Source organism: Mesoplodon densirostris, chromosome 15, assembly GCF_025265405.1.
Source record: "Mesoplodon densirostris isolate mMesDen1 chromosome 15, mMesDen1 primary haplotype, whole genome shotgun sequence".
Lineage (NCBI taxonomy): Eukaryota > Metazoa > Chordata > Mammalia > Artiodactyla > Ziphiidae > Mesoplodon > Mesoplodon densirostris.
The window spans coordinates 77,219,368-77,240,046 of record NC_082675.1 but is presented as its reverse complement, the minus strand read 5'-3'; the positions used below and the strand labels follow the sequence as shown (position 1 = coordinate 77,240,046).

Genomic DNA, 20,679 nt, shown 5'->3' with positions numbered 1-20,679 from the left:
CTCAAAGTTGGTGTTTCCCAGAGTGTCCTCCCTGGTCCTTTTCTTACTCTATATACTGGGATGATAAACATTTTTCACTCTTACAGTTTTACTCTCACCAGTACTCTTAAGATTCAGAAATCTTTAAACTTCTTCCCCAAGATAAACAGGGCTACCTGTTTATCACCTGGACATGCCCACTTGAATGTCTCATAAACTTTGGATTTGATCCTATCTAAATGAACTTCATCATCTTCCTCTCAAATCTGCCTTCCCTCTTCCTGCAGTATCTCTTCATTAAGGGCACCACTGTCTACCCAGATGCCCAAATAAGAAACCTGGAGATTACTCTTCACTTACCTCTTGCCCTTACTCCCACATTAATTCAATGTCAAGCTATAATGATTCCAGCCCTTGAATCCTAAATATCCATTCATCTCAATTGTCTCTGCAATTGTCCTAGTTCAGACCTTTATGACTTATATAAATTTTAGCAATTTACAACTCATATCAAAGGCTTGTTGCCCTTAAAAGCCTTGTTGGAGCATCTATCCTATTTTAAATAATACAAAACCATAAATAAGATTTAAGTAAAGTTGAAAATAAGAAAAATGAAAAGTACTGCAAACAGGAAGTAAAGGTATTTGTACTGAGGAAAAATATATTATAATAAGACAGATAGGCTTATTTAATCCTGATAAAGCTGAATATGTACGCTGCAGCCCAACAGCTAAGGAATGAGAGGGCTACTGATGATGCTTCTTACCCAGGGGGTAAGGCCAGGTTATCCCACAGGCAAAAATTTGAATTTCATTTTAGAATGTTTACTAGATTACATAGGCTTAAAAAGGCTTCATATGTCTACTTTGATGTTTATTGTTCCCAGAACAGTGTAATACCTTGAATATAGAGGACTCAACAAATGTTAGTTGTCTGAATGGGCATTCTAGTACTTGATGCCATATCTAATAAACCTAAACATCAGTGATCTTACCAGCATTCAGTAGTGTCTTTCCCTGCAAATTAGAAAGAACAGTTTCTGCAGTTCTCTAGATCCCAATACAAAAATTAAGGTATGAACTAGAGAAGTAATACAGTAACAGGTAGAGGTATGAGAACAAATAAAGTCAGAGACTTTGATGCTAAAAGATGGATCAAGTGAACCTGAGTCAGGGATACAGATGGTTCTAAAATCAACAAGTTCCTTATCACTAGTTCCAAAGTACTGAACATTTATTTGTATTACAGATATAGACAGGTTTTAGTACAAATTCCTTGAGGGCAGAAACTCTTGTCTATTTCATGCTTCTGTATCTAGCGCCTAACATAATACCTAATACATAGCAGATGCTCAAAATGTCTAACTAAAGAATGGCAATCCCAATATTTAGAACATAGATGTCCGTTGCTATCTTGAAGAAAACTTGAAAATTTAACAGCTACACTGTATGTACACTGTACAGCTTTGTTTAATAACATATAGAAAGGCTTTTTACTAAAAAGTCAGTTAAATTAAGCTCATTTTGGTTTGGTGTCTACTAAATTCAGCAGTGGAAAATATTGGAAATGAAATGCTTTTGAAATTTTACTTTTTTGGAAAGAAAATGACTACGTTGAAACAGTCTTGTATGGGAAAGATAAGATTCTGCTATCCACATGAATGTACAAATGAGTCAAAGCTCCAGCCTGGTACTTAAAGATACATCGTGAGCCCTGGAATAAAAACCTATACGTTCACATCCTGATTTTGCCCTTTAACCATATGGAGGCTACTGGGAAAATTTTTCAATCTTGGTAAACTTCTCAGTTTTCTGATCTATAAAATAAGGATATCATGACCTATTTTGAAGGATTGTTAACAAGGTTAAATAAGTATTTTATATAAAGCAACCGGAACAGTGCCTGGCACAGAGCAGGTGCTCAATAAACATTTGTCCATTTAGAGATCTTTTCCTCTTTAAAGGAACAACTGTACAGACTTGAAAAAATAACCAGATTTTTAAATTTAGGGAAAAGATGATAAGAATGATGCTGAACCCACATGTAGTAGTATATATATGTCTCATAAACAGCAACAGCTTATTAAAGGCTGGAGCAGACCCTACATTTGCATTGTGGGGCAGTAGACTCAATACCTGTATTATCTATAATCTCCTTCTGCCCAAGACTGGTGTACGAAAATAAAAGAGATTTTTATTCTTTCTCAGTGAGGTTTACATGTGATCCAATGATAGATGGCAGGATAATTATCTTTTCTGGATTATTCATTTTTCGATTAGGTTCTAAGTTACTAGCAATGGTTAGCAAAGAGCCAAAAATCTTTTTGTAAATGGGAATTGTGATTAATTGAAATTTTCATCCACGTATCACACATTTGGTTCAATAACAGGCGATGGCACGAGAGCACTAAAAGTCTAAATGCCATTCTCTTGGAATAACATACATTTCCTTCCCTTTTCCAATGAAGATGGAAGACCGCATTCAGTCACTCATTTACACTGAAGTATAGTTGATTTACAATATTGTCTTGAGCTTCAGGTGTACAGCATAGTCATTCGATTTTTTTTGTAGATTATATTTCGTTACAGGTTATTACAAGATATTAGGTATAATGCCCTGTGCTACAGAGGGCATTATTTATCTATTGTTTGTGTATCTATTGTTGTTTATCTATTTTATGTAGAGTAGTTTGTATCTGTTAATCCCATACTCCTAATTTGTCCCATCCTCTCCTCCCTCTCTCCTTTGGGGAACCATAAGATTGTTTTCTAGTCTATAACTCTGTTTCTGTTTTACACTGATATATAGATTCATTGGTATTATTTTTTAGACTCCATATATAAGTGACACTACATAGTATTTCTTTCTCAAGACAGCATATATTTATACATTAGCATTATATAGTAAGCAAAAATTACTTTATCTCCCCAAACTTAGAGACAAGAGTATAATCTTTAGATTAAAAATATAAGGTCAAAACTACCAAATATTTAAAATATTCACTCTTAGTTATGCTTAGTTATAACATTTTGCTTAATTATAACATCTTGCTTCTATATCAGTGTTCCCCCTAATTAGAAATACTAAAATACCTAAATACTGAGAATAATGATGAACCTCTTATATTTTACTAAGTCTAAAATTTAGGTTTTCAAATAAAAATTAAAGGGAAGAAAATAATTATGTGGTCTGTTTCTGGGTAGAAGTTATTTTCTAATACATAACCATCTGAACAACAATACAATATACAAAACTAAATATATTTGGTTAGTCTCTAATAAACCAAAATACCATGCATTTAATACTTAACATGTAACAGAAAACGCAGAATAGCTAACATTTACTATGTAATTAAATAAAACATAATGCCACTTAACAAATGATATAATTAGTAGGATAAGTTTGTCCTAAAATTATTCAAATAATTCCCATTTGATTTGCTAATTTTCAGACAGTACTGATGTGATTTCTTTTTTGATACAGCTTTCAATTAATAATGCTTATGACTAAATCATGACTTGATATATGGAGCTGCATTAAACTCTTCCAATGACTTCCCCATTCAATTGATAATGCTATTGTTCTCACTGCTGAATCCTCTCTTAGCCTCTGTTGAGCTAAAAACAATTACATCATTTTTTCCCCTAACTCAGGGAAGAGATTAGGGAAAGAGAGATTTTTTTAAACATTCAATAGCTCTATTCTTGAGTAATAAATGAAAACCACATATTGGAATGTCATTTTAACTAGGTCAAACTTCATCCTTCATGCTAAGAGGTAGCATACAATGCAGTCAGTTGTGGGCTCTGCTGCTGGGTTATCTGCGTTCAAGTCTTAGCTCTGCCACTAAAGTCTTAATAATCTCTGAGTGCCTCAGTTTCTTGGGGAGGGGAGGATGATGATAATTCTATAACTCAAAGAGTTAATATATATTTCAACAGTGTTCAGAATGGAGCAAGTGCTATATAAAAAATAGCACTCACTTTTATTCATAATGACTATGACAGGCAAACATTTGGTAGGTTTTAACAAACTTGTCCCAGTAAATGGAAGAAAAATATTTCCCTCACAGGCTCCCATCTGTCCCACGTGGCATCCTTCCTCTGCCAGGTGTGCCCACCATTCTGGTGGATTAAAATATCTAACTGATGTCTGTCTGCTTCCCATCTATCTCAGAGTCAACGTCCTATGAAAACTACAATTCCAATAAGACATTCGAAAATTACGTCAATAACAGACAGCCACAGCCTTGAAGCACCAGAAAGGTACCAGTCACTTGACACCTGAGGAGCCAGAGCTGCTACGCTGGTAAATCCCAGGGTGGACCCCCAGAAGAATCCAACTGGCCTCATTTGATGTGGGCAGAACACAGAGGGTACAAATTGGTTTTCTGAAGTCCCTACAGATCCAGTGGTGATGCCTAAAAGGCAGAAATGGTGGGAGGATGGAGAGGGGAAGGAGATTGGAATGAGAAACCAAGCAACTAATAAGGATGCTGGCCTTCTTTTTGGAATGGGCAAGGTCCTGGAGGTCCCTGCTGGACCAAGCATTAACCCTTTATTTTCTGGATCACAGGCAAGTCAAGAGAAGTTTCTGGAGAGATGCGGTGATGGCCAGGGAGCATCCAGGGAACCAAGCAAAGTTTTATTCACCAACCAGCATAGAAGTATTTAAACCAATTTTTATGATCAGTAGAGCTGTATTGGTATATAACACATGAATATTACTCAGCCCTGGTTTGGAGGATCAAAGGAATGAGGAGGCCAATGACCAACTAACTTTGTACTAAACCATGGCTAACTTAAACCTCTTTTAAACCAGTTGTATAGCTACATGGTTGTAAACTACTGGCTACAAGCAGAACTCAGAAAATTGTAGATGTGCATAACCAAAAATTCAGAGCACCACTGGAAAGAGCAGTTGGGGGCTGGGATGTTCCCTGCAGCCAATAAATTAGTAACATAACTTTGTATAATAACTATATCAATATATTCACGTACCAAATTATAGAAAGAATTCTTCAAGTCATTTTATTATTTCTGGAATTTCAAAAAATCCAAATCTGTCTTTACAATCTTACTCACCTGCCACTCTCTCATCCGTTTCCCTGTTACCATCATCTGAATATCTTGCAAAGTCTAAAGAATCAAGGGTACTGATGCTCCCAGCTCGATCTGTAATAAACAACAACAACAACAAAAAAAAAATAGAATTAAACAGATTTTTATTTAACTGCCAAAATAAGGGATTGGAAATCAATTAGCTATGATTTTTTTTCCCAGTGAATAAACTGTGATTCTAAGATATAGGAGTTCTATTAAAACAGTAAGGTAAAAATGCTCATACCAATTAAGCTGCTTTGAAGTAACTCAAGTTTCCCTGCCCAGATCCCTAACTAACTCCTGAATAACGGACACACAGGATATAATGCAAGCCCAGCTAAGGACAACAAAACTTCAAACAGCTTGAATTTTATTGCAAGTACAATGGAAAACAACAAAAACACATACATTTTTGGAAAATCATTTTGGCTGCTGTAAGGAAAGTGATTTGTAGAGAGACCAGTTAAGAGGCTACTATGTAAATCAACTACACTCCAATATAAAATAAAAATTTAAAAAAAAAGAGGCTATTAGCGTCATGTAGGTGACAGATGATCAGATCTGGCCTAGAATAGAGGCAGTAGAAATGTCAGAAGTGGTCAGATTTGGGTTATTTTTTGATGTAGAACCAACATGTCCTGGTAGTGAAATGGATGTGGGTTTAAGTAAAAGAAAGTAAACAAGATAATTCCCAAAGACTTCATTTATTGAATTTGTAATATGGGATGCAAAAGGCAAATGAAGGGGTTTCAGAGTTCTGTGTTTTAAGTGCATGGTGGTAGTGGGGAGTGTCCCTAAACAGAAAAACACGATGTAAACATTCTCACTTAAAGGAAGAAATCAATGCTGATACTCACTAAAGGAGATCTAGCTAGCTAATGCAAAGAAGGGACAAATGAGAGGCTAGGTCAACTCTTTTTATTAAATCATGCTACTTACATAGTGTCTACTGTTTATATATTGCCCTAAGGAATAGATTGTCTGTGTTTAGAAAGCACAGTCTGGACAAATGAATGCAAGTTATAGAAATAAAGATTTGAACTCCACGTAGGGTTCCCTCACCTCCTTTTAAAACAATTAGCACACGCCAATAATTGAAATGGTTGACTCTTCAAATACAGCTATGTCATTATCAATGTACCACTTATCTTTAAATTCCTATTAAGGTGAACTAAGTGAAATTCTACATATAGTACTCTTCTGAGAACACTGTGTTCCTATTCACAGAAGCATTTAATTCCCTTGCAATTTAATTATATCTGATAAATAACAACTTGCTATTAACTTAAGTTTTAAGACAGCATAAACGAATAACAGAAAATCAAGTATTACAGTACCATTCATTAGAGCATAATTTATTTTAGGCATAAACCAAGAAACACCAAATAACAATAGTAACCACAGAAATCTAGAAAGTTCATATTAAATATAGGCTGAACTCAGGAACATTACTCAGCAATTAAAAAAAAGACTATTGAGCTATATGCCACAACATGACTGAATCTCAATGCTTTATGCTGAATTATAGAAGCCTTACACAGAGTATATAATGTATAATTTCATTTACATAGTCTTAGAATAGGCAGTAGTAATTTATGGTAGAAAAAATCATTATAGTGGTTTTTGGAGTGGGGGGCTGAAAGGGGTGGGGACTGACGGACTGGGAAGGAGCATGAGGGAACTTTCTGGGGTGACAATAATGTTCTATATATTGACAGGAGTTTGGGTTATCACGAACTGTTAAGTATGATGTTGGTTGTTGATTCTGGATAAATATTTTTCTATTATGTTAAGTATCTATCTAATGTTAGTTTTCTAAGTGTTTTCTAGTATTTTCAATCACACATACAAGCCTAGGTTAGAGTATTTTCAATCACACATACAGGCCTAGGTTAGAGCCTATTTGATCACCATATATTATTCCTCCATTATACTGTTACTATTTCTCTAAAAGTTTCAAAGAAATCACCTATGCAATAGGAAGAGTTCTTGGGGAAAGCAAACACTGCTTAATTTTTGACTTGGTATTATTATGGCTATTGAAAAATATATTCTAATTATTTTTTTTAGTTCCAAGCCAACAATTTTATATTCTCCAAGAAAAAAAGTTCTAATGTCTTTTTAACTAATAATAACTATAGTGTCATAAAAGTAAAAAAAAATCTCCTAATTTATTAAAATTTATTCCATGTCAGAAAAAAATTATAGAAGGAAATAATTTTAACTTTGATGGGGCTAACCTATAACAGATTTTGTACATAAAATGTACTTTGGAATTTAAGACTAATAGGTAATATTACAGCTCCTAGACAAATATGCTTCTGTGGATTCAGCTACAATTCTTTTCCAGGGCAAGCACATGCCTTTCCAAATACTCTATTATAAAAGAGGAAGAGTTTGGAAAAATTAGCCTCTTTTATTAAGAAAGAAGTTACTACCACTTTCTAATATAAAGTATACCACAAAGCCTTTCTTCAAATTCCAACATTGTGTAACTTCTTAGTAACTCATTTTACAACTCAGAAACCGAATGATCAGGGACTTTCATCATAGTTGGCAAACCAGTAAAACCTGTATGTAAGTTTTACTAGGTCTGAAAACTAAAACCATTATACACAGTGTGACTATAAGGCATGCAGACTGATTTTATAAATCACATATGAGAGTAGTCTTATTTATATATACATTTAATCTTTTAGTACTGATGACAGAAGGTAACTTTTACGATAGTTAAAAAAATGAGTTTCAGACCCTTGAAAAAGTATCTTTTATGGGAATTATATAGCACTTTAAAAGCTAAGTGTACCAGGAAAATTGATCAGCTCCTGACTGGTAAAGAGCACTGGTTAATTCAGTGAACATTTAGTGAACAACTATAGTGTATCAGGTTACTGACAGGAAGCTACAATAAAATATTGAATGATAATTTTTAAAGGTTATAGATATAACTGACTCCAAGAAGTAGAGTTAAAATTTTTCAATACATACTCCTCTCCATACTGCTTGAATTTTTTTATTTGTGCTTTGGTATTTTTTTCCCCAAACACAGTTAATACCTTTTATGATATGGGCATTTTATAATTAAAAAGTCACAAAAGTACCCAGTTCACACTTAAAGAATAGGAAGAAAAATAATGTCAAGCAATTAGCTTTAAATTCCAATTTGTTTAGTAAAGATTACTGAACCATGCCTGTGTCATGATAAGTAACATAGAAAGAAGTATATAGTATATAAATTTAATAAACAGAAAGATAACAAATTTACCTTAAAAGTAATCGTACCTAAACCTGAGGTCATGCATAAACACTTTAATATGTATCCACTTAAATTAAAAATGGATCTTAGAAATCTGTCAATGGCAAAACTTACATTTATATTTTCTGATCCTCAGTTCTTCTCTAACGCTGGGACTCACTTCACTGACCCCTATGTTCAAAATATTTGAGAGCTAGAGGGAATCTTAGAGATAGTCCAACCCCTCCATCCACCCCAGTTTGATGAGAAAACTGAACCGTGTATTCATTCAATGCATATTTACTAATCCATGGTAGGGAGTAGAAAGATAAAATTTAGTAAGACCTGGTTCTTGCCTTAATAAGTTTATAAACCACTGTAGTTTCGTGCTGTACACAGATAATGATAATACAGTTAGACTACTTTATGTTAAAGGTTAAGCAAATTAATCTGTGCGCAAGCTAGGGGTACAATGTAAGTCTCCCAGTTTGCAGTCCACTGTCTTTTCTGTCACAAGATTACACTGAGTTAAATGTCAAATCAAAAGACTTAAACCTAGGAAGAGACTTGAACACTGAAATTTTATTGACAAACTATTCACTGAAGTTAAAATTTCTATAATGCTGGATGATTTTACCATATGAACAGCTATCAGGTTAAAAGGAAGATTATTATTAATAACAGCATTAGTTATTATATTGAAGATTTTCTGACCACTTATTCTGTGCCAGATATTTTTCATAGATAACCTTATTTAACCTTCACGACAGCCCCCTGCAAGAGGAGTCATTACCTTCCATATTTTACAGTAAAGGAAACAGAGACTGTCCCAGAGATACGCAGCTAGGAAGTAGCAGAGTAAAAATATGAACTCAAGCTCTCTGATGCCAAAGCCTGAGCTCTAAACCATTAGCTCCCTTGAACAATATGCAAAAGCATGCAGGTTCAGATCTCCTAGATTCCAGCTAAGTTGGGCTTGATACTGTGAAAGGCCTCAGAAAGATCAGCCTGGACTCAACTTTCCTCAGGCTATACAGGGAAAAGCTAATTTCACAAGGAATATTCCAAACTTACATATTTATAGGATCCCACTACCTAAAGATCATTTCTTTAACATAACATCAACATTTTTTCAAAGGCTTATTTGCCAGGCACAATATTATGCACTGGTGACAGAAAGATAAATAAAATATGGTCTCTTTTCTATACTCATGCTAAATAAACATTTATATATTGCCTACTTTAGGCATTTGTGCCAGGTGTGAAAGAAGTCAAAGATATATGAGACAGGAACTCCAACAAACATCTTAAAAAAAAAATCCAGTCAGCTAAAACATTAACATATACAAAAATTTCAGTAACACTAACACAGTCATAAGTTTCCATATAATTAATCTCCATAAGTGAGACAGACAAAAAATACCACAAGTTCAGGGGATTTAGAGATCACTATGTGCTGGAGAAGCTTCAGGGAGAGGAAGGAACATAAACTGGACCCTCCCTTAAGGATATAGAGAATCTGGAAAAATCTGGAAAAAATAAGAGGAGGATGGAGGAAAAGAATTCTGAGAAGGAAAAATAATATGGTCAAAGGCACTGAGATAGGAATATATAAAACATGTTCAAGGGACACTGAGTTAACAATGTGAGTACACCAAAGGTTGGTATCTGACAACAGGGTTGAAAAGGCAGGAAGGAGCAAAATTACAGGGAGAACTTTATGATGCACATTTATAATAACATATTTCAAAGTCATTTTTATCATATACTATGCAAAAATGGGAAAAAATAAAATTCCTAAAAAGAATTAAATTCTTGTTTCTGCAATATATAATTTTGCTAATAAAAAAAAAGAGTTCGAAAAAGTTGCCTTGGACAGGAGAAAGCAATGTTAAAAGGTTTTAGCCTCAGTGACAGCAATGAATAGCTTTTATAATCAATTAAGAATAAGGATGGAGGAAAAGTTTAAAGGCACAGGAACCAGTTATAAGGCTAAAACTGAGGGTCCAGACGTAAGCTAAAGGCCTGAACTAAGGCAGCACACAAGCACCGGGCTGACAGATGGTTAGAAAGAACATCGACAATACGATGACACTACCTTGAGCAATCTAAGCCACCGAACCAGGACCAGCTGGTTTCAAAAACAAATGAACACCATTTCTTACTGCTGGGGAGTTTTGAAATAATAGGTGGGAATATCTGGAAGAAGGTTACACCCATGATGGCAACTGGGGTCTCCTCCTTGAGGCTTAGCCATGTTCCATGTCTAGACCAGAAACTTAGATGTAACCATGCAGCAAAGCTTCAAGACTGAAAAAGAGAGTACATGCTAATCCAACCTTGGCGGATTTCCTTAGAATTTCATTCAGCAGATTATTCACCTCTGTCTTGATGTGGTGCTATAGTTTATCACTTTATTTTTTAAATGATCAATATTATACTACCTGACTTGCCTTCTGCATTAAAACGACTGGCTACTCTGAGTTAATAAGATATACTCTGAATGAGTTATTAAGATACTTTGCCTGACAATACACTAAAATGATTTAAGAATATTTGCTTAACTGCGCTTTAAAATGGACAAAACAGTAGTTGTGGTGTAATGGAAAGAATGCACACTTGGAAGTTAGTGATCTGGTTTGGAATCCCAGCCTTGCCACTTAAGACATGATATGTGGTAAAATATAAGAGGGCATACAAAGAAAAGGTAAGCCCATCTCCCAACCACCAATCACCCTCTGTGACGACAATCATTGTTTAGACTCTTCTGTATATATCCTTTTAGAAATATCCTCTGCATAGGCCAATTTCTCCCTTTTTGTATGTAAATGGAAAAACACAAATACTTGAATAAATTAGCCTGCATCCTAATTTATTCAATTTATCATATATCTTGGTGATCATTCCACATCAGCACATATAGATCGTTTTTTTTAATTAGCCAATCCCCTCCTGTTGGACAGTCAGGTTGTTTTCAATCTTTGATACCTTTACTTGTAGAATATATGAAAAAAATCTAGGTTCAGTAGTAATGCATACAAGCTTGTCTATAATAAATTACAGAAGGAATTGGATATTAAGGAATATGTATTTTAAAAATATGATTGATATCACCAAATTATTCTCAAAAGAGTATCCTACCAACAGTACGTAAGTATACATTTTACTTTCCGACCTTTGTGTCACACATATTTGATCAAAACTACATTCAGAAGACAATACTGTTTATAGAAAAAAAAATCTGTTAGGAAGAGTTCAGTGAGACTGTAGATTCAAAAATCACCCATCAACACAGGCTACCTATTTGATATGGACATCTTATTAGAAGGTTTAGGAGACAAAAATTCTTACTGCTGTAACTTATTAAAGGGTACAAAATGCAAATATTAAACATTAAGAACAATAATAAAATGTGACTAGAGATTTTGGTGATACATTCACAACTCTCATCATCCCACCTTATATTCTTTGGTCAACGCTCCTTACTCACATATCCATCCCTGAAGGAAAAAAACCTTCAAAAAAAAAGCTTCCCATGATTGTAAAGAATGCCTACAATCAGGAGCTACTCTTGCCTAGAAAAATTAGAAACTTTAAGGCTGTTGCTAGGTACTTTTCTAACAGTAATTCTATTTCCGTACAGATATACATCAACAGAATAGTTACAAGACTCCCTATATGATGCAATAAAAAGCTATTGGTACAGTTTTGTTCACTTGAAACATGTCAAATGTATCTTAAAAGAGATTTGTGTCAACATTATACTAAGAATTATTAACTGATTCTGAAGATTTCCCTTCCAGATAAAACTGATCCTCAAGGTTACAAATGGCAACAGGAGACTGAGAATAGAGAAACTGGTACATATGTACCAATAGTTTGTGAGCAAAGAATGACATTTTTTTGCTGTTATTTTTTGCAAATTTAATTAATAGATGATACAAGACAGATATTCAATAAGGTAACAAAAAAGGTAGACATATACCAAACACATATGCAGAAATAACTTACTATGCAAAATTCATTCTCTGTGTTCATATACCAGAAAGAAGATGGTATTTCATGTCACTAAAAACACCAAACTCAATTTACACTGCACAGTTATAGGATTAGGTGACAATTAATGGTGGAATAGTGGAGTTATAACTCCCACTACAAATTTTTCTTGTTTTACCAGAATTTACTACATGCAAATTTTGACAAAAATACTTTAAAATGCTTTACTTTAAATTGCTTTAAAGAAAAGTATAAAGTACAACACCATATAACCACCACCTGATATGAACAACTGCTAACAGTTTGCAATTTAAAAAGAAATAATACCTTAAAGTTCATGTCCCTAATGTTTCCCTCCTCAAGGGCAATCACAATAATGGATTTAGTGTGACTCTAGTTGGTGCTTTTACATCTATAATACATATACAAGTACCCACAAATAATATGCAGTATTGTTTTATGTGTTTGAAAATTTACATAATAATATAGAACTGTGTGTAATGCTCCACAACAGACTCGAGATCTGATTAAAGTCTGCTAAGATTTCCATTTTATGAATATACCATAACTAATGTTTCCATTATGTATGGCCAAGAGGACTGTTTCCAACCTTGTACACACCTCGTTACGCACCCTCATAAGTTCCAGATAAATACTTACACATGGAAAAGCTGGGTTGAAGGGTGTGCACATCTTCAACTTTTCTAGATTTTATCAAAATATTCTTCAAAGTAGTTGTATCGACACTTCTACTGGTAGCACAAGAGTACCTGCTTCCTCCATATCAGGAATACTAAGTGTTGTCAGACATCTTCATTTTTGCCAAAAGGCTGGGTAATGTGAAATGCATTTCCCTAATTACTAGTGAATTTGAGCAACTTTTCATTGGTTTGCTTCTTTTTGAATTACCTATTTTTATCCTTTGCTTATTTTTCATTAGGTTATTTTTCCTTCTCTTAACTTATAGGCATTCTATACAGATTCTAAATTTGAAATACTTTTTGACTGTTATATGTATATGGCAAATATGTACTCCTAGTCTGTGTCTTGTCTTTTACTTTATGTTAGCTTTTTACATACAGGAATTTAAATTTTGATACAAATATATCAATCTCTTACTTTAAAGTGTACAATTTTTATGTCTAAGAAATCCTCACCTCAAGGTCATAAATATGTTTTAATATTTTCTTCCAAAAGTTTTCAAGTTCCATTTCCCACATTTAGTATTTTAATTCATTTGGAGACTTTGTTTTGGTGTGTGTGTATGTATATGGTAGGAGGTAAAGAAATAATTTCCCTCTAGAAGGCAAAAAATTTATTCAATAGCCTACCCTTCTCGCACTGATTTGACTCTTTTTCCTATACAAAAGACTCCTTGAGCTTGTTTCTGGTCTGTAATCTCTTTCATACTTCACTCTGTCTACCTCTGCTCTTCTTTGCTTTTAAAGTATTTGTTCTGTAGATGGCAACATATATTGATTTTTAAAAACTATTATTAAGTTCCAAAAAAATAAATAAATAAAGGGAAAACCCCCCCTTTTCTGGCCATCCGTTAGTTATAAAATTGAGTAAGTAACCATTGTCTAAGAAGAACACAAAAAGAAATTATATTTAAAAATAACTTACATGAATGTGATTAAACACATCTGTAAAAATGTAGGTACAATGCCTTTACAGACATAAAATACAAAGCATTAACTGTATGGTAGTAGGTTTTAATGAACCATTACAAAATCCTAAATCCAATGTTTGCCTTTTCATAATTTATTTTACACTTATACAGACTTACTGCAAATGATAATAAATATTAATTCAGCTGACTCTCACAACAGCTCTATGAGGTAGGTACCGTTATCCTCATTTTTAGATGAAGAGACTGAGGCATTGAGAGATTAAGTTACTTATTCAAAGTCACAAGGATAAAAAAGTAGCAGAAACAGGATCCAAGCCAGGTAGTCTGACTCCAAACTGTGCTCTTTACTCACTACGCTACACAGCTTTTTCCCTTAAAATGAGCAGACTTCTTTGATCTAATTTATGGTGGCTACTCAAATAGAAATGCTATCAAATTTTCCTGTGAATTTCAAGTACAAATGTTCCCAGTATGTTTTTTAAACGATTATTTTAATTAGGATGCCATACACCCATTAGTTCCATTTAATCCTATAAATTAGTACTAGCAGATATCACCTATCTTTCTCAGTCTTTATCATCAGCAAATCTGATCTAGTTTTCCCTCATCGCTTCATATATTTTTTCTTATAAAAGAAAGAAGTAAATATAAAATGAGTTTTTGAAGTCCTCTCACATATATGCCCTCATGTAAACTTCATTAAAACCCTATAACTAGCAGTGGACAGAAATGATTACTATACTTTACACAGAATAAGAAGACTCTAGAGCTTCCCTGGTGGCACAGTGGTTGAGAGTCTGCCTGCTGATGCAGGGGACACGGGTTCGTGCCCCTGTCCGGGAGGATCCCATATACCGCGGAGCGGCTGGGCCCGTGAGCCATGGCCGCTGAGCCTGCGCTCTGCAACGGGAGAGGCCGCAGCAGTGAGAGGCCCACGTACCACAAAAAAAAAAAAAAAAAAAAAAAAAAAAAAGAAGGCTCTAAAAGGCTAAGTAATTTACCCAAGGTAACAGAGCTGTAAATGGCAGAGCAGAACTGAGGATCAGATATCAGTACTACAAGTTGCGTGGTCTTCAAAAAATAGGCCAAGTTCAAAAGTATAGATGGTATAGACTGGCACAGACCTACTGTTGTTTTACCAGTTATGCATCTTTCCACAGCTACTCTTTTACCAAGCCCATATTTCTCTATTTTATTCATACCAGTGTGAGAGATCTGTCAGGTAGCTTGCTATAATCCAAATATATCAGCTCTAGGACAGTCTTCTTGATCCTGTTATAGTTAAGTGTTATCTTTTGCTCAATCTTAGTAAACACCATTGCTGTATTCAATTATATCAGGTATTCATTTCTCAGAAATCTGAAGAATCTATTTTTAAAGTGAATTAGACAATTTACATTCAGCTTTTTCAGATTTCTTGGGCAGATGTCCTTAGTTTGTAGAAACTATATGCATATGCGGAATTAGAGTTATCATGCTCCAGCAAAAAGGGGGCCAGCAACCACTTTAAAAATTAATTGGAGGGAGGGAGACGCAAGAGGGAAGAGATATGGGGATATGTGTATATGTATAACTGATTCACTTTATTATAAAGCAGAAACTGACACACCATTGTAAAGCAATTATACTCCAACAAAGATGTTTAAAAAAATTAATTGCAGGTACACACAATGTTCACTGCAGCACTATTTATAATAGCCAGGACGTGGAAGCAACCTAAGTGTCCATCAACAGATGAATGGATAAAGAAGATGCGGCACATATATACAATGGAATATTACTCGGCCATGAAAAGAAATGAAATTGAGTTATTTGTAGTGAGGTGGATAGACCTAGAGTCTGTCATACAGAGTGAAGTAAGTCAGAAAGAGAAAAACAAATACCATATGCTAACACACAGATATGGAATCTAAAAAAAAAAAAAAAATTGGTTCTAATGAACCTAGGGGCAGGACAGGAATAAAGACGCAGACGTAGAGAACTGACTTGAGGACACAGGGAGGAGGAAAGGTAAGCTGGGACAAAGTGAGAGAGTGGCATGGACATATATACACTACCAAATGTAAAATAGATAGCTAGTGGGAAGCAGCTGCATAGCACAGGGAGATTAGCTCGGTGCTTTGTGACCACCTAGAGGGGTGGGATAGGGAGGGTGGGAGGTAGGCACAAGAGGTAGGGGATATGGGGATATACGTATACATATAACTGATTCACTTTGTTATACAGCAGAAACTAACACAACACTGTAAAGCAATTATACTCCAATAAAGATGTTAAAAAAATTAATTGCAGGTACAAATTTCCGATTGTAAGATAAATAAGTCTTGGGGATGGAATGTACAGCATGGTGACCATAGTTAACAAGACTGTTTTGTGTATTTGAAAGTTGCTCAGAGAGTAGATCTTAGAAGTTCTCATACAGGAAATATAATTGTAACTTTGTGTGGTGATGGATGCTAACTAAACTTACTGTGGTAATCATTTCACAATATAGACATATATCAAATCATTATGTTGGACACCTAAAACTAATAAAATGTCATATGACAATTAGATCTCAAAAAAAAATTAACTGTAATATTGAAACAAACACTCATATGATAAGGGAGTTGAAGTAGATCAATCGTAAACTAACGCAAAACCCCCAAAAATCAACCAAAGAGGAGCTGTGTTCAAAATATGGCCAAACAGCAAAACATAATTCACTTAAGCATCAACAAGTATGTTTTTAGTATAAATAATTTAGAAACCACATTTTCCATCAACTCTCACAGTACTTATAGGTAGAAGCCAATAAAAACAACTACCTGAAAGAAAAAAAATAGGCTATTAATATTTAAGACCCTTCTCAATCGATATTTGTAATTTAGATGTAAGTAGACTGTATTTTTAGATCAAGGTAAGTGTTCTTTTTCAGTTAATCATCCTAAAACCATGGGAGTTAAGGGGGTGGGCACAATTAAAAGCCATCATATAAAAACAAATTAACCGAATTTAGTTTTTGACTTAAATATACTAAACAAAATGAAAATTACACTAATCCTGGAACGTTTTTTCCAACAAATGTTTTTAAAAAAACAAGCAAAGAAACAGATAAGCATACATTCTGAATATCACCCCTAAAGTAGAAAGTGTACATTTAATTTTTGACAGAAATAAGGCCTGTTTCCCCTGATTAATGCCCCTATCTTGCTTCCTTTTAAACTATGTACCACAATGGCTTGAAACATCATACTGCATTTTAAAATCTCTTTATTAACCGGTGAGCCAGATAATGGTAAGCATGTTCCCAGATGATGTTTTAAACAAGGCAAAACATAAAATAAACATTATCTTCTCTTTACCCTCACTTTCTTGCCTCTCCATCAAGAACATAAACTCAAGGACATACACTAAACTTCTTCTGGATTCCTACAATCCTTAGTTGATCACAGTTTAATTGATCAATGTAAAATATTGAATACCAACTATACTCGTCATTGTTCTAGGCAATGAAAATATCTGACTAAATTGCCACAAGAATTAGTAAGTCTGAAGCTACTGAAAGGCATAGGCAAAAAAATGACAGTCATGTAAGAGATAAATTTAGGAATCTATATGGTCCAGACAATAGTAGGAAGTCTCATTCAGCTAAAAGCAGTGAACCTAATAAATTTTAGAAATATTCTGTTGATACTCTCCTGTTAGAAGCCAGAGGAAGCACTAAACCCAATTCCAACCTAACAGGGAGGAACTACTGTACTTTGTAAAGCAGAAGAGATGGGAACTCTGGAAGACGGTAATCATATAGCACAGGTGATACTAAGAAAGGAACAGAACACAGTGAGATATGTACTCTTTCAGAGTTTTGAGAAAAGATCGGCAAGGTAATGAAACAGAAAATTTAAAAAAGGAGAAAGATGACTCAAGAAGTCTGTAGGCTCACAAGTTAAATTATTAAATTCAATCATAAATGCCTCCTGATAAGCAGCCTTACAAAAATTTGAAAGGATGATAATACAGAATAGAAGAAATCCATCATTGAAAGGCATAAGTTATTTGACCACCTACTGTCTCTACAAAGAACTGGCTCATCCTAAGCAATTACAGTCCAATTTTGATTAGAACTCTAAGGCTTAGAGTGGAACCAGCATTCCTCCGGGAAAGATACTACAATCTGTTCAGTGCTAATCAATGGCATTGGCACAACTTTTATCTTGCAATCTAATTGGAAAGCAAAACAATTACCAAATTGGCTCAACTGGAAAGGATACAGGGAAAAATATATAATTAATGTGTGTGTATATTCAAGCAAGTAAAATGAAATACAAAAGATCTAATTAGTTTAACAAATGGATCTAGTAGGAACATCACAATGATGCTGCAACAATTTATCAAACACTGAGACTTCATTAGAGCTCATTTTAAATTCTTCTACTGAAAACATCACACTTATAAAGCCATAATTCTTTTAATTTTTGAATGTTTTATAAATATAGACTACTCTTCTAATCAAGAAAAAAAGATAAAATACAGTATGAAGACTTCTTACAGTATTTTAAAACCACCACTATGCTAGTATTAACCGAGGTCAACAGACTTTTGGGTAAACGATTTAGTAAATCTTACAAAATTAAATTGCTAAATTAAATATTTCTTCTTTTTCTTCTTTTTATGATGCCATCATAGGCCTAAATTTAAAAGCTAAAACTATAAAACTTCTAGAAGAAAATACACAAGAAAATTGTTGCAACCTTAGGATAGGCAAATATTTCTTATTTAGGACACAAAGAGCACGAATCATTAAGGAATAAACCCGATTAACTGGACCTGATAAAATTAAAAACGTTTGTTCATAAGACCCATTATTAAAAAATGAAAAGGCAAACCATACTGGGAGAAAAAATTTGCAAAACACATACTTGATAAAAGACTTGGGTCCAGAATATATAAAGAACTATAACTCAATAACAAGCTGGGAACAGACATTTCACAAAAGATACATTAATGGCAATACACACACACACACACACACACACACACACACACACACACACACCCAATGGCAAAAAGCTCAGAAGAAATAGCTCAGCATCACTAGGCCTCAAGAAATGAAAATTAAAACCACAATGAAATACCACAGCACTCTCACTAGAATGAGTTAAATGAAAAGCCTGAAAATACCAAGTGTTTGGGGGATGTATAGAAATTGAAACTCTCATACACTGGTGATGGAAATTTTAAATGATACAACCATTTTGTAAAAACAGTCTGACCGTTTCTTACAAATGTAAATATATACTAAGTATATGACCCAGCAATTCTATTCCTAGGTATTACCCAAAAGAAATGAAAACATATGTCCATGCAAAACTTATACAAGAATGTTCATGGCAACTTTATTCATACAGGCCAAAAATGGAAAAAACACAAATAGCTAACAGATGAATGGATAAACCAAAAAAGGAATGAACTATTAATACACATAAAAACATTATTTGGATAAATTTCAAAAACATTTTACTCAGCAAAGGAAGCCAGACAGAAAAGACTATATGCTCTGGAACTGCATTTATATGAAATTTTAAAATAGACAAAACTTAACTAAGGAAGTGGTTCTCAATTGGGGAAATTTTGCCCTCCCCTTCCTTGGACAGTGCTGGTGACATTTTTTGATTGTCACAACTTAGGGAATGGGGTCGGGGTGGTTGCTAGTGGTATCTAGCAGACAGATAGGCCAGCAATGCTGTTAAACATTCTAGAATGCAAAGGACACTAACACAACAAAGAATTATCAGGCCCAAAGTTTCGATAGTGCCTAGGCCAAGACTGGAAAATTGTGTTCTACAGTGGTCGGTGATGGTCTTGGGATATTGAATGCAAAGGAAAATGAAGGAGTTCTGGGGACAATAAAAATGTTTTGTATTTTATTTGTAGTAGTAATTTGTTTTCCAAAACTCATCACAGTGTACACTTGAAATGGGCACATTTTATTGTATGCAATCTTACCTCAAAGTTGATGGTAAAAATTACAGTGTCTGTCAACTAATATAAAGCTATATAAAACAGTTTAAAACAATTTTTGCTTTTTAAATTATATGGATAGAAAAGACAGAAAAGGCAAGTACCACTGGTTGGATTATGGATAATTTTGATTTTTTTTCCTCCTGTTGCTCATTTGTTTTGTATTAACTTGAAAATACATTATCTAAAATATATTATCTAATTATATACTTTTGAGTTATACCCAAAACAGGTCCAATTAAATGAGGATAATAGAAAAGCACAACTGCAGATGAATATTTGATTGTAGTTAAATTTTGATTTTTGATCATAGGACTTAAGTTATTTCAAGAAACTATAAAAATGTATGATGCAAAGGCATTTAGAAGTCAATTTTTACTCTAAAACACCTCTATAATATTTAGTCTAAATTATAAATATATTTGTATACAAAAGGTTTTTAAGAGACATTTTCACCATAAACAGTGATATCATGCCATAATAAGATAGGGTGAACAGGATAATAAATTCTTTTAAATTAAATAGAATAAAATTATGAAGTAAGTAGTAACCCAGTTCATTATATTTATATAGTAGAAAAACACAGCAGATGCAATTTAATTATGTTCAACAACAGGCCTGGAACTGTACAAACTGTGAGGAATATAAAGATAACCCTCAAGAATTGACTATCTAATGGAGAAAAATGATATTGTTAACAAATCAAATACAAAAAGTTAAAAGCAACGGTT

The 20,679-nt window shown here is 33.9% G+C and overlaps 1 protein-coding gene across 1 annotated transcript in view; it reads right to left on the bottom strand.

Moving 5' to 3' along the window:
* Positions 1-20,679, bottom strand: part of RELCH (RAB11 binding and LisH domain, coiled-coil and HEAT repeat containing) — a 123,764-nt gene that overhangs the window by 100,740 nt on the left and 2,345 nt on the right. Inside the window, exon 2 of the mRNA XM_060119141.1 lies at positions 5,064-5,153. Coding sequence (XP_059975124.1) covers positions 5,064-5,153 — 90 coding nt within the window. The remainder of the gene's footprint in view (positions 1-5,063; positions 5,154-20,679) is intronic.